This window comes from Mauremys mutica, chromosome 9 (genome assembly GCF_020497125.1).
Source record: "Mauremys mutica isolate MM-2020 ecotype Southern chromosome 9, ASM2049712v1, whole genome shotgun sequence".
Classification (NCBI taxonomy): Eukaryota; Metazoa; Chordata; order Testudines; family Geoemydidae; genus Mauremys; species Mauremys mutica.
In genome coordinates this window covers 61552112-61567428 of record NC_059080.1, presented here as the reverse complement: position 1 = coordinate 61567428, position 15317 = coordinate 61552112, and the positions used below count along the sequence as shown (strand labels likewise).

Sequence of the window (15317 nt, the reverse complement as noted above, 5' to 3'; positions counted from 1 at the left end):
GTGTACAGAGGGCTTTACAAGCCTGGCCTGAGTGCGTTTCCTTTCTCCTACTGTTGGGTTTGGTGCCGTCCCTTTCGCACAGATTCTACCCAGGCCCGAGGCAGGAAAGCCCCGAGAGTGGGATCCTAGCCGCACTGAAGCCCAGCAGATCTCCCTTGGATTTTAGTGGGGCAGGAGTTCCTCTCTAGTGCTTCCTCTCCCCATGGCCCGCGTTTAGGTACCCTAGCTTTCGGATAGACCTGAGCCAACGGCAGGGCAGGGCAGGGCGTGTCGCTCAGCCTCGAGTCGCCCAGCGGCCCATTGTGCAAGCTCAGTGGGGGCTCCCCGCGGTGGCTAACACAGCGAGCGGGCTGGGCTGCGCTGGCGGCGAGCTTGCCCACTAGCTGCAGACAGTGCGGCTTTAAAGGAGACTCCCTCCAGATTTTTTTTTAGTCTAATTATAGCACAAGCCAATGAGCAGATCGGCTGCTGCTCCCCTCCCAGACCCTGCCTAGCGAGCGGGGCTAGGCGGCAACAGCAAGAGCGCCCGGCGCCCTCCCTGAAGGCAGCCCGGCAGGAACCGAGCTCAGCTGGCCGGGGGGGATCGGACGTGCGAGGCTGCTCAGCTGGTGCCGGCGTTCGGACGCTTCCGCGAGCTCAGCTGGTGCCGGCGTTCGGAGGCAGCAGCGCTCGGTGCCCGAGCGGACTAAGACCCCCCCCAGTCTCCTGCAGCTCGCAACTTCGCCCAGGGGCCGGTCCCGCTCCCGCTCCTGGGCACTGATTAGCGGGGGCGTGCTGCGGTTCCTGGCTTGGCTCTGCCCCCGGGGGGAATGTGGAAATGGCCGGTGACAGGAGCCCTAGGGTCTTGAGCCGGCAGCGTTTCGGGTTTTTGCTGCTAGCTGCGGCGGCGGCTACTGGGCTGTGCGGCGGGGTCTCTGCAGTCAAGTCTCCCAGCTGCCACGAAGTGAGGACGGCGTTTCAGATCCGGCAGATCGGCCCCCTCAAGCTGGTTCCCGATGTGCCCACTGCCGGTCAGTACTGTCCCCTTAACCCTTTCCCCCTCCCCAGCCACCCCGCGTTTGCACCAGGCTCCTTTGGGGGCAGGGACTCTGAAGTTTTCCCGCCTGGACACACTTTAAAACCTAAAGGAAACTTCTTTGGAAATCTGGACAGAGGCTAACCAGCACCCAGACCCAGACCAACATCAAGACAAGGGGGAGACGTAAAGACCCCAAGCCAGAGAGAAGGAGGGTGGGAGGATGCAATGGAGTTTAAATAGATGCGGACAACAGCAGATGAACTTTCCTACAAATAGTTTAGAGACATGAACGCATTCGGGGATAGTGTCCCCTTTAAGAACTGGTTGAACTTTCCTCTTAGTCACCCTTGCACAGGTTAGGGGCAAAGTTGGGCAGATGATGCCAGTTCCATGCATTTTTCTCAGTGGAGGAAAGGGCAGAGATCACAGGCCAAATAGGGGAGACAATGCCAACTAAAACTTAAATATACATACATTTTTGCTACAAAGTTTCCTGAAAGTTCATGAGTCATTTTCACTGTGAAGAGTTCTTTACCCAGATCCTTTAGAAAGTTCCCTTCAGAAAAGCATCTGAGTGTCTGACTGTTGTGGTCCATGTGGCTTTTAAATAAAAAAAACAACATCATCAACTTTTTTGGATGTCTGAGAAAGATTGAAGACCGGGAACAAAACAGAAATGTTTTCAAAATTCCCTCATAGCTAACAATACTAGATACTCTTTATCCTTGACAAGTCTTAGTGTGCTGATCTTTCCAGTTCCATTTTACACTCCTGTGTTTACTTCCAATAAGTTGTTATTGCAACAAATCTCAGAACTCAGTAAATCGCTGTGGCTCTCTGGATCTGAAAAGACTTCCAAAGTCTCTTGGGTCCCTGCCACAGAAGAGGACATACATTGCTCTATGCTGTATGGCTAGGAGCAGTTTAGGTTTATAGGGCTCATTTATTTCCTGACTTAACTTCATTGGAAAATTTGACCCATAGAGTTTTGTGGCTACACTAATGCAAAGTGGAACATTTTATAGCACCAGTTTTTAACTAGATCACAGGTAGGACAAAATTGGATACATTTGGCACATATTAAAATCAAAGAAAACTTTTTTATATAATTAGAAGTAGCAACTGTGCTTTTGGTAGTCCTTTTTTTTTTTAAAAAAAGTTGTGCTTATATAGTTCATTGATTGTCTCCATACATCTGATTTCACTGAAATGTGTGAAAACAAGATCTGAGAATTTACTATTCGTTACCATGTTTTTTAACTTAAAAAAAATGTTGTGATGTCTGGGAAAGACTTAAGACTGCAACATTTTCCATAATCCATTACCTAGAAAATGGATTAATAATTGAGTCAATAGGGAGCTCTTTTAAGGATAAATTATAGTTTGGTTTTTTTTCTTTGCTTTCTCTAAGCAGATGTACTGTAATTTTCTAATTCAGAGGAAAGATGAATTAGGGAAAAGGTTAGGACTGTTCTGTTTAGAGAGGTGAATAAGAGGCAACATGGAGATATAGAATAATAAACTGAACCTAGCTTTTACATAGCTAATATTGTATCTAATATTTATCACATGTAAATTAATGAATGGTATGGAAAATATTGGTCAGGTGTTTCTATTCAGCTTTTCACACAAGTCAAGAACAAACCTATTAAAAGATACTTTTTTTTACACAGTCCATAATTAACCTGTGGAACTCATCACCGGATATTGCAGAGGCAAATAGTTTTGTAGTGTTCAATGATTAAACACTTAGATGAATTATCATCTATCTAACTAGACACTTATCATATCCATGTCTATAGTATGCCTGTGTCTTAAGAATATAATACAAAGAGGTAGGATCAAAAGGCATAAGGACTATCAACCGTTATATTTCAGGTCATAGGTCAACTATTAACTGCCTATGTGACTAAGTGACTAAGGCTATAGACATGCAATTGTGTAAATGTCCATTTAGGTTGGTTGGTTGGTTTTTTTTAAATCCCTTTCTCTAAATCATTTGGGGGCTGATCCAAAGCCCATTGAAGTGGAAAGACTCCCATAATCTTAACTAGGGTTTGGATCAGGCCTTTGGGGGTGGCCACTCTCCTAGCGAGAATGCTAGACTAAATGGACTGTTCTCTTATTGCAATTTCTGTGTTGTATCCCACTGTGGAATCAGTGCAGACAATCATTTCCTTCTCCTTTGTAAAGCACTTTGAGATCTGTGGATAAAAGTTCTTGTGACACAAAGAGATTCATAGGAGCAGTGTTTTGAAAACCTGAGCTATTTTAGTAGTCTCTTGTGCTATAAAATAGTAGATACCAGGCACAGGAAGGTGTTACAAAAGTCTGAGGGATACATATAAAAGCTGATAAAATGTGTGATGAGACTTGTTTGGACACGACCTGTTTTCTTGCTTCCTAAAATATGCCAGGTTAGCTTTGCAAAAGAAGCATTTCTTATACCTCTGTTTCCCTAGTGCTAGATTGTGACTTTCCAGTCTGCCCCATATAAAGGGTGGCTCACATCTGCTCCACCCCAGTAGCAGACCAATGAATGAATTGTGATCCGAAACACTCTAATTCTTCCCTTACTCCCTGCATGCTCTAGGGAGGAGAATACGTTGCTTCACCCCATTCTGTGGAGCAGCTTCTTCCCCCTGTGTGATAGGAAGCTACTCTTTGGCTGGTGGGCACAGTGTCAGGGCTCCCAACCTAATTGTCTGCAATGGGAAGTATGAGCCAAGTAGCACCTGTTCTTCATGCTGTTGCCAGACATCTTACAACCTGGGAGGGGCCAGAATGGTAAGGGGTGGGATGTCTTACATCTCAGCCATGCATGGGACTATCTAATCCCTAAGTATTTCAGAAAGTTTACGAGTTGGTGGATGACTGTCTCTGTGGGTAGAAATCAAAAAGCTGTTTCTGAAAGAAACTCTCCAAACTTAATGGAAAGCTTGCCTGTGAATTTTCCATTCCCCCATGAAACTCCTACTATCGTAGGCAAAATGGGAGAAAGGGCATATGTTCAGAAGGAAGAGATGGCCTGTTGCTGTGCCTGTGCATGGTGAAGTTAGATTTCTCAGTGTAATGTCAAGTAGCAATCTGTTGTGATTTTTCAGAGGAGAGGTAGTCTCCATAGTATGCTAGTTTCACATAGAATGTTGCTATTGACTAGCAAACTGTCTCAAAAATAAGTGACATACAGAAGAGAAGAGCTACAGATGTTTAAAAGTTAATGTGCTTTTAAACTTTGGCTGACATGGAGGTTTCTCTTTAATTAAGTAGGGGGAGGGAAGAAGTGCACAAAGGGCAATATTGATATTCTCTGTGCATTAAGTGTTCCCAACTCCCCCAGAAGTCTAACTCTGAACCGCTTAGCAATACCTGTTGTCAGGCTATAATGCCTTCTATCTTGTGTCCTCTTAATTAAGTATTAAACTATTTTTCAGTACATCAGTTCTTCATTTGGTTACCTTTATGGTTGTAGGGTTTTCTTCCCCCTAGCAGGAAACCACAAATTATTTTTACAGTGACCACCTCTTTCTTCTATCATTTGACATTCATATTGTGGTAGCACTTTTAGGCCTCAGTCAGAATTGCGGGCCTCATTGTATTAGCGCCGTATGAACACACAGGATGATAGTCCCTTTTGCAAAGAGTTTACAATCTAATTAGACTGTACACAGCAGAGGATAACGCACACTAGGAGGGAAAGGGGTGAGGTGAGAGGAACAGTAAGCAGGTCATGCAGTCATAGAGGGCCCGATCCAACATGTATTGAAACCAATGGAAAGAGTCCCCTCTGACTTCAGTGGCTTTGGATCATGCCCTGTGTGCACAGCTGGATAGTTCTGAATCATCTGAATGGGTTTTTGTTTGGTTTTGCTTTTTAAAATAAATATTGTCTCCCTTTGACCTGGCCAGCTGTAGTTGGCTGATTTCTTGTAGGCATCACAAAAGAGATATGATGTGATGGACTTTACAGTTCAGTTCGGGGAAGGTTCATCTCAAATATCTCCTCTTAGTAAGAGACAACCATGTCATTTTTACTGGTACATATTTTTATGAAGCTTGTAAAGAGATGTAAAATATGGGCCCAGTCCTGCCATATTCGGGTTGTCAAACATTCCCTATCAGTAGAAGGGAGAACCCTACCTGCCCATAGAAGTGTGATGTCAACACTCCTCCTTTTTACCCCCAGATCCCACCACCAAAACAAAACGTTTCACTGTACACACAATTTACTCCCTGTGGGGAGGATAAGAGAAGGAATAAGACCCATGTGACAGATGTTAGTCACATTGCTTAACCTACTATGGGAAGGTGCTCAGATACTACAGTGCTGAGGGCAGTGCAAGAACCTGAACAGACTAGAAAGCACTTAAAAATCTGAGATGCACCTTTGCATATCAGGCTAAGGGAGGGTGTGGGATGCCTAAGGGGAGCTATTTTCCTTCTACAGGTGGTGCCTGTTAAACTAATAATAAAACTAATTTTTTATATCTTAAAGCACTTTCCAGACTATGGGTCATATCCTCATGTAGTATAAATGGGTGTAGCTCCACTGAAGTCACTAATTGTAGTCCCTGTTAATGACTTCAGTGGAACTCTGCAGACTTACACCAGCTGAGGATCTGGCCTTATACAGTATATGTAGTACACACATGAGTCGTTTCCTGACTGAAATTCAGTTACGTGTAGATTAGAGGAAGGGAGACTGCATGCTGCACAATAGTGTGGAGAAGGGAAATTTTTGGCCAAGGACATCTGAGCAAACCACTACCTTACGAAAAAATGTCTTGAACTCGTTAAGGGCCATTCACTGCAGAGAGGGCTTCTGTTTTTAAGTTGTCATCTGAAAGACTCACTTGCAATGATCTATACTAGTCATATTCTAAAGGGAGCTGTTGGGGATTTTCAGGAGCTTCTTATTCAAATTACTCCAAACTGAGGCCTGGTCTACACTAGGACTTTATGTCGAATTTAGCAGCGTTAATTTGACTTAACCGTGCACCCGTCCACACCAGGAAGCTAATTAGTTCGACCTAGAGGGCTCTTTAGTTCGAATTCTGTACTCCTCCCCGACGAGGGGAGTAGCGCTAAATTTGACATGGCTATGTCGAATTAGGCTATGTGTGGACGGAAATTGACCTTAGTAGCTCCGGGAGCTATTCCACAGTGCACCACTCTGTTGACGCTCTGGACAGCAGTCCGAGTTTGGATGTTCTGACCAGCCACACAGGAAATGCCCAGGGAAAATTTGACATGCTCCGGCGCCTTGTGGATGTTCTGCAGGACCGCAGGCAGGAGGACAGAGCTCCTCTGCACTGTATCTGCAACCGCCGTCTCCCGCCACAAAGTCCCAAACCCCCCTCACCCAAAGTAACAAGAAGGAGGGGCGACAGGGGCCATGAAAACTGTCACTGCACCCCTGCAGAGTGCACAAATACAAGAAGGCTCTCATTCCCTAAATGTTGAGAAGTCCTTCCCTTCCTGGCTCACCGAAGCCCCAATCCCAGTTTCATCCCCTAACTGTGTAGTTGATTATTAAAAGTAGTTTGCTGTTAATTACTATTTCCGTCAAGTTTTTCTACAGAAGACTGTTTGTGAAGTGGTGGGGGGAAGGGGGTTGTTAATTGCATAGGACAGTCACCTTTACCAGGGTACAGACACGGGGGCAGGATCAACAGCAGGTCACACACACAGTGCAGTCAGTAGGCACCCGGGTCGGTCTGGGAGGTGTTTTCCATGTTCTGTGTGGGTGCGGGGTACGTGACTTTGTGGCATGGGAGGGCGGTTACAGAACTTATGCAGCGGTCCTTGTCCCGGACCACAGAGCCACGCAGCAGGGGAATCTGTAACCGTCCTCCCCCACCACAAAGTCACATAGCCCCCGCACACAGAGTCCCGAAAAGGAGGGATGGCAGGCTCCGTTGAAACAACCAGTCCGGCACTGCAGACCGCTCTAGGAGCAGGAGCCTATCATTCCTCGAGTGTAGAAGCGGTGTTAACATCACAGCACACCCTACCCACCACAGTGTGCGTCCCTGTTTCAACCCTTTAACGCAAATTCATTAATAAAGAAAACGTTGTTAATTAACAATGTTCCATTAACTTTATTTTTAAACGTGTGGTGAACGGGGTATGTAACCGCAGAAGAAAGTCAACAGTAACTGAAGCAGGGGCAGGTTCAGCTTCTCTGTAAAGAAACTGAACAGTCACAGGTTACCCTGCTCCCTGAGGAACCTAGCTTTCAAAGCCTCCCGGATGCACAGCGCTTCCTGCTGGGCTCTTCTAATTGCACGGCTGTTTGGCTGAGCATAATCAGCAGCCAGGCGATTTGCCTCAACCTCCCATCCCGCCATAAAGGTCTCCCCCTTGCTCTCACAGAGATTGTGGAGCACATCGCAAGCTGCAATAACAATGGGGATATTGGTTTCGCTGAGATCCGAGCGAGTCAGTAAGCTCCTCCATCTCCCCTTGAGATGTCCGAAAGCACATTGAATGATGACAGTTCCCAAGACCACCCTCGACACATTTTTCCCCCCAGCATGCATTGTGGGGAAATCCCAGAATTCAAATGGGCAGCGGGGACTGCGGGAACTGTGGGATAGCTTCCCACAGTGCACCGCTTCCAATGTCGACGCTTGCCCCGTTAGTGTGGACTCACAAAGTCGAATTAGTGTCCTTAGTGTGAACACACAAATTCGACTTTGTAAGGTCGATTCCACAAATTCGAATTAAATTAAATCGAACTAATCTGGTAGTGTAGACATACCCTGAGGGAAGGTTGGGATGTTTTCCCTGCTACCAGTGGAATCCACTCATTTTGTGCTCCTAAAATTTGAATGAAGAGCCTATGATTCCAGGGCATCAAGATATTTCAAATCTGATACTTAGACCCCACAAGGTACCCATACCTTCCACATCTGGGGCTGCTAGTAAGTGATGTATTGTGAGACTAGGAATTTATTTTTAAATTCCATTTGCATGCATGCTGTTTTTTACATTCCCATATTTTATAAGCTTTTCTGTGGAGCTAAGAATCATAGTATCTGAATGTCACCTGAACACGAGGTGATATCCTTCCAGTTTTACAGGTGGGGAAACTGAGGCAAAAGGTAAGCAACATGCCTACTTTCACATCATGAGGTGGTGGCACAGTCAGAAACAGAAGCCAGATCTCCTGATTTCCAGTTCAGTCCCTTAGCCACAAGAACATCCTTCCTCTCCAAAGGCTCCCTTTTGTCTCCTTTAATCCTGTTGACTAGCATGTTATTATGGAAATAGTCCCATTGATTTCACTGGGGTGATTCCCAGAAAAAAGTACCGCATAGTGTGAGTAATGATGGAAGAAATGGGATCTAAATCTATATACTATTTATGAAAAGTACCTTTGGAGGGATAGTTACTCTGGTAATTTGTTACCTCCCAAATGGCTGTCTTGCTGCACGTTGTGAAGGAATATCTAAATATCTTCCTTGTCATGCTCACTCTTATTTCTCTATTACTTGTAACACACACAGGTTGAACAGCCCATGCTCATGGACTGGTATTTGTCCTAATTACAACTTCTTTATCCTTCTGAGCCTGATCTTGCACCTTTAAATTGGTAAATTAGTCTATTACCATGGATACACACTGAGTAGCCAATAGCAGGATCAGGCATGAGTTAACAATTTACTTTATGCATTCACATGAAAATTGATTCTCTTTCTGAATAGCTATAAGAAATACATAGATTCCTATCAATAACTGCTTGCTGCTACAGTATACACATTTGGCTGGAACAGCTTCAAGTGAAATCTGTGACAAAGCTTCCATTCAGTTAAGGGGGAGCAGGAGCTGTCTGAGAATATCCGTTAAGTGTACCTTTTTTTAAATTATAAAATGGGTCATGCACTGCTTTATTTTCCTGTTTGCTCCTTTTATTACTGCTCAGCTCTTTATTTCTCTCATCTTAATGAGAACTGTGTAATTCCCACTGCTAAAGGTGCGGTACTGAAACACAGTTTGCTCGCAGCAGCATTCTGCCAGTCACTTATAACTCTGGCGTATGCCAGATGCAAAATGTACTCATTTCATTGTCCCTGGAAAGTTTTGCCACATCAGAATGAGTGACTGAAATTATCAATTCTGGATCATAATTTATATTCAAGTTTACTCTTAACTCTGATATTTGATCCTAGTTGGGGTTGGTCCTGCTTTGAGCAGGGGGTTGGACTAGATGACCTCCTGAGGTCTCTTCCAACCCAAAACTTCTATGATCCTGTGTGTCCAAATTCATCAATGATGTAGTGCCACTGAAATCAATAGCTTTGTACCAGGGATATATATGAGGAGTTGTGGCTGGTGCTGAAGCCTGATTTCATTAATGCTTAGAAATGATGCAGACGTTTTAGGTGAATTTTATAAACCTTTCCTTTCTGTTTACTTACATGATCTCATAGTTTTCTGCAGAAAATCTCTGCAATTGCAGTTGGCTAGCCAATGCTCCCAGCTGGTGCTTTGTTGTACAGTATGTCACCTTTTCCTAAAGTATGTAAAATTAATGTGTACACTAGATACACACTTGGCTTCTTCCTAGTGGTTTAAGGCACGGATTCTGGCCCAGACTCGTGCCATAGTTGATAAAGCTCTGAACTGTGTCTCACCAGATCTGGTTTCTATTCTCAGCTCTGCTGCTGTCCTCCTGGGTGACTGTGAGCAAGTTGCTCTGTGCTTCAGTTTTCCCCACTGTAAAATGAGGATAATGCTACTTCTTTGGTGAAGTGCTCTGAGCTCTGCAGAGGAAAGCAGCTATAAAAGATCAAGATAGAGCTAGCTGGCAGGCAGGGTGTCTCCTGAGGTCTCTTCATTCCTCCAGCAAATTCCTTCTTTGTGCCCCATCTCCATAGCAGCCAGAGATTAGACTAGATCCCTGATCAATGGGAGAATGAATCTGAGGTCCTCCCATCCCCCAACTTTCCCACTTAGGTGGGAAAACAGCTCAGGTAAGGCAGCAATTATTCCAGAGGCCTCAGCAGTCTGCTTCAGATTGCTGCTACTGCACCTGCTTCCCTGATGCTTCAGAATGACTGCCCTTCAGCAGCCTAACAGACGTTTTGGAGCATGAGCTTTTGTGGGTGAATACCCACTTCGTCGGATGCATGTAGTGGAAATTTCCAGGGGCAGGTATATATATGCAAGCAAGAATCAGGCTAGAGATAACAAGGTTAGTTCAATCAGGGAGGATGAGGCCCTCTTCTAGCAGCTGAGGTGTGAAAACCAAGGGAGGAGAAACTGGTTTTGTAGTTGGCAAGCCATTCACAGTCTTTGTTTAATCCTGAGCTGATGGTGTCAAATTTGCGTATGAACTGAAGCTCAGCAGTTTCTCTTTGAAGTCTGGTCCTGAAGTTTTTTTGCTGCAGGATGGCCACCTTAAGATCTGCTATTGTGTGGCGAGGGAGGTTGAAGTGTTCTCCTACAGGTTTTTGTATGTTGCCATTCCTAATATCTGCGTATATCTGCCTGCAGCTCCTAGGATCCATGATGCTCCCTCCATTACTCTTCTCAGCTAGCATTCCAATCTTCCACTAGAATTGCGAACCTCACCAGGTTTGTTGTAGAAACAGGCAGGACTCCTGCCAGTGGCAATATTTTCCTTTCTCTCCCTCTGCTTCCCCAACCCCTTAATAAATCTCCTAGCTGACATGGGACCAACTGCCCACTCTGTAATGCCTCCCCCCCAGCAACCCATGTACAGTCCATAAGCAGAGAATCTGTTTGTATTTGCTTAGTTCCTCATCAGGATGGAATTGTTGTGCCACAGACAGATGGACATCTCCAGCCTCCTATCCCTGAGCCTCAGAAAAACAGCAATATCCTCAGTGATTTGTATGAACATTTGGTTCAGGTTAACAAAAAGTGACTCTGTTTTAGTGATTCAGATCAGATTCTCCTCTAAACATAATAAAGGAAATAAATCCAATATAAGAAGAGAGGGACGGCATCAATCGTCTTTTATACTCAGGTTCATCTTCCTCAACTTCAGCAGAAGCTGAGGAATTTGACAAGTTCCCAGTGTTACAGAAAGGAAAGAGCAAATGGTCATCTTGTTCAAGTCCATAATCCAAGAGTTATGAAAATTCCTCAAATTCTATAAAATTAAGTAATTTGGCTTTATTTATTTATTGCCTTTCGATGGAGTTGGGGTCCTATCAAGGATGTTGATCAATTGGAGAGGGTTCAGAGCAGAGCCATGAAAATTATCAAAAGGTTAGAAAACATGCCTGAGAGGCTCAATCTATTTAGTTTAACAAATAGAAGGTTAAGGGGTGAGTTCACTACAGTCTATAAGTACCTACATGGCGAACAGATATTTTAAAATGGGCTCTTCACTCATACTAGCAGAGAAACATTTAACATGATTCAATGTCTGTAAGTTGAAGCTAGACAAATGTAGTCTAGAAATGGAGTGTACATTTTTAACAGAGAGTATAATTAACCACTGGGACATGTTACCAATGGTTATGGTGGATTCTCCATCACTGACAATTTTTAAATTAAGATTGGATGTTTTTCTATAAGATCAGCTCCTAGGAATTATTCTGGGTAAGTTCTATGGCGTTTTATACAGGAGGCTAGATGATCACAATGATCTGTTCTAGCCTTGGAATCTATAAACTTCCTTAGATTCCTTTGAAATTTCCTCTCAAAACCAATAAGAAAGCAAGTTCCTCATTCTCCAGCAGGTATACTTTGGATTTTAAGAAAGGAGCACTTTCTGAATTTAAGCATGACTGTTCAGGGGATGATATCCATAGCATCCATCCATATCCTCATTAATATTTGGAGTTCGTGATTTAAAAATAGATCAGCAGCTTGGACATTCAACCTGAGCAAGAGCAACTGAAAGGAAAAGGGGTAAGAAAACCAAGGATAGCAGCTGAATGGCTAGATAGTATTTCTCTTCATGTTCAGAAAAGGGACTTTGTATCCCTTTATATTCAACACTTGAAGCAGACCTAGATTCTGTGTGGGATTGCTCAGTTAGTAGGGAAACCCCCAGAGGTTCTAGTCAGTGCTTGAAAGCTAATCAAGAGGTCTCTCTCTCTCTCTCTCTCTCTCTCTCTCTCTCTCTTATTAACCAGGGGTTGGGGTTGAGAGGTGCTGTTCTTACCTTTCTACTGAAAGATGTGATAGTCCCTTCTGTGGGACATTTCTAGCCAAAAACCTAAGGGATGGAAGAATGCATTTCTTAATGTCAAAATGTATGAAAGCACTGTAACTTACTGCTTTCACACCAGCAATATGCCTCAGAAGAGCCAATTTCTCATGTATAGATAAACTTGCACAGAAGGTCCACATCCATTTTGCAGAAAATATCACTCGTCGTGCCCTTTGTTTCTGAAGCCTCTGTCTTTTCCAGTTTGCAGCTAGATTTTCTGCTTCGGCTCAAGTCATGGAAGGCTGACTCTCAAGCCAAGCAGTTAACGGCTTCACCTATCTACTGTGGAAGAAAGCCTCTGGTTAAGGCAATTGTTGAAATGGTGGGAAAAGAACAGATTCCCTGCTTACCTCCAAAAAGTCACAAAGGGAATGTAGAAAGTTCTGTGGGGGCAGGTAGACCTTTTAGGTTTGCAAATTTCTTGAGCCAAATTTCTCTGCTTCTTCAGATGAAGATTGGACATATATAGGCTTCATGTCTTTGATTAGATGGAACTTCTCTGTCAGATCCAGCTTCTTCTCCAGGAACAGTTACAGCAGATAACTTCAAGTCCATCCTGTCCAAGAATGACATGTCCATAGGCACTGGACTCCAGTCCTTTGCTCTAGATGCTTAGCAACTACTTAAAACCGGTAGGTACTGGATATTGTCCAGATGTGGGAAGAATTCCCACAGTGTCTTTAATAACAACTTGATAGGATCAGCTCAACCTATGAAGAAATCTATCTACCACATACAGGAGATAGAAGCCCCAGAGCCACTATCTCAGCTGGGAAGATTTGGTGGAGATTATTTATTTTGATTCTCCTAAGATCTAGTGGTTCCAATAGTGTACTGTATCGCAGACTCAAAACAGGGTTACTAAAAGCCAGGGTTGCACAGCATGGTCCTTTAAAATGCTGGTAACTATCTAGAGTTCTTTCTACTCTAGCGTTCCCATGGCCGAAGTTGAACCTGTGGTAACAATGGTAGGAAATGTCAGGGTTTTTGTTGTTGTTGTTGTTGTTTTTTTATCTACAGACAGTACAGTAAGACGTTAGCCCTCTTTCTATTTATAGTAATAGGTTCTCTACAAAAGGGCAGAGCTAATAAAAAGGCATTAACATGATAAATGGAAACAAAGCTCCCATGGTAATAGGCGGTATGTAAATCAATAAAAGCAAAATTAGTAAGAGCTTTTATAAGAATTAATCATGTAAGCTGGCATGAAGCTGAGGATCATAGAAATGCAAAGCTATATGTAAAATGTACCCTATACAATAGAGCAGATTTTTCTCTTATCTGTACAAATGTGTATAAAACCCATAGACAACATTCAGTGTATTGCAAAGACTTTGTAATTAGATCCCCCTTCCATGAAAGCATAAAATGACATGAAAAAAGGAATATGCTTAATAATACTTCATTAGCTACTCATCATTTATCAGTATATAGCACAGCATCTGCTTCTATGGGAAAATGTGTTTTGATGGATCAGAATTAATTTCCTAACAGCAGCCAAGTCTGTGACACACTGAGAATTTATGCCCAGTCTTTCACTCTTGTCAGTTTGATTAGCTATCCTCATTTAATGTGATTGAATCATCCTGGTTTACATATTATATGTTCTCTAAATACCTCTTAAGATGTAATACGTTTCATTCATATTATATGGTGTACTTCTGTAGGAAGCACCACTAGATGAAATTATATGCATGCCTCACCTAATATATAACAAGTTATCTTTTCTGTATATAAAGACGACTGGAAGCAACAGATTGGCACCACTTCCTGCTAAGCAGTTGTGGCCACTTGCTATTTTGGGAGTGGGGGAAATGCTTAAATTAAAATTGCAAAATGTTTCTGCATAATATTTTATATTTTGATTTTTTTTAAAGCAGCTATAGCACCAGACCAAGAGCTCAGTCCAGAAGGTTAGCTAATTGAGGCATAAGTGTGATGAAACTTCTCTGTTCATGAGCCATTTATGAACATTGGTCTCCCACTGCAGCTCCAGTAATGAAAGGGGTATATGGTAGTTTGTAAATCATTTAGGAAAACATGGTCATTTTTCATCCAATAGTTAGGTTCACCCTGTGCTAGATTTAAACATTTTTGTAATAATGATACCCAGATTAGCACTTTACATGTCCTCAGTATTTAGCAACCATTAATCTTTAAAACTGTGTGAGGCAGGTAAGGAAAGTATTGTTGTTCCCATTTTACAGAGAAGTAAGTAGAGCCAGAGAGGTTAATACAGTAACTCCTCACTTAACGTTGTAGTTATGTTCCTGAAAAATGCAACTTTAAGCGAAATGATGTCAAGCGAATCCAATTTCCCCATACAAATTAATGTAAATAGGTGGGGTTAGGTTCCAGGGAAATCTTTTTTTGCCAGACAAAAGGCGTTATATACATTTTAAACAAGCAATTTAATACAGGTATTAAACAGGCTGGCAGCCCCCCTATCAGCTCCCATATGCCCCCCACCAGCGCCTCCCGCCTGCCAGCAGACCCCGCGGATGAGCCCCTGCTCCTCCCGCCTGTAGCAATCAGCTGTCTTGTGGCCAGGGGTGGTTCTAGACATTTCGCCGCCCCAAGCATGGCGGCATGCCGCGGGGGGCGCTCTGCCGGTCGCTGGTCCCGCGGCTCCGGTGGACCTCCCGCAGGCATGCCGGTCCCGCGGCTCCACCAAAGCCACAGGACCAGCGGACCCTCCGCACAGGGCCGGCTCCAGACCCCAGCGCGCCAAGTGTGCGCGTGGGGCGGCATTTTAACTGGAAGGCGGCAGGCGGGTCCGGCGGACCTTCCGCAGTCATGCCTGCGGGAGGTCCAACGGAGCCGTGGGACGACCGGACCTCCCGCAGGCATGACTGCGGCGGGTGCGCTGGTCCCGCGGCTCGTGTGGACCTCCCCCAGGCATGCCTGCGGAAGCTCCACCGTAGGCGCGGGACCAGCAGCACGTCTGCGGGAGGTCCCGTGGAGGCCCGGGACTGGCGCCCGGCAGCGCGAGCGGCATGGCGCGCCGCCCTGCTTGGGGCGGCGGAATTCGTAGAGCCGCCCCTGCCTCCGCAGGCATGCTGCCGAAGACAGCTTGCCTGCCGCCCTCCCGGCGCCCAGCAGAGC

The 15317-nt window shown here is 44.4% G+C and overlaps 1 protein-coding gene across 6 annotated transcripts in view; it reads left to right on the top strand.

Moving 5' to 3' along the window:
- The first annotated feature begins 325 nt into the window (after positions 1–325).
- LOC123376999 (glypican-5-like) overlaps positions 326–15317 on the top strand; it is a 654555-nt gene continuing 639563 nt past the window's right edge. For 2 of the 6 annotated variants that reach the window (XM_045029334.1, XM_045029336.1), the window contains exon 1: positions 328–1010. In XM_045029334.1, the coding sequence (XP_044885269.1) occupies positions 818–1010 (193 nt within the window). In that variant the 5' untranslated portion in view covers positions 328–817. Of the gene's footprint in view, positions 1011–15317 lie in introns of all 6 variants that reach the window. The other 4 variants (XM_045029332.1, XM_045029331.1, XM_045029335.1 and 1 more) reach the window with 3 other exon arrangements.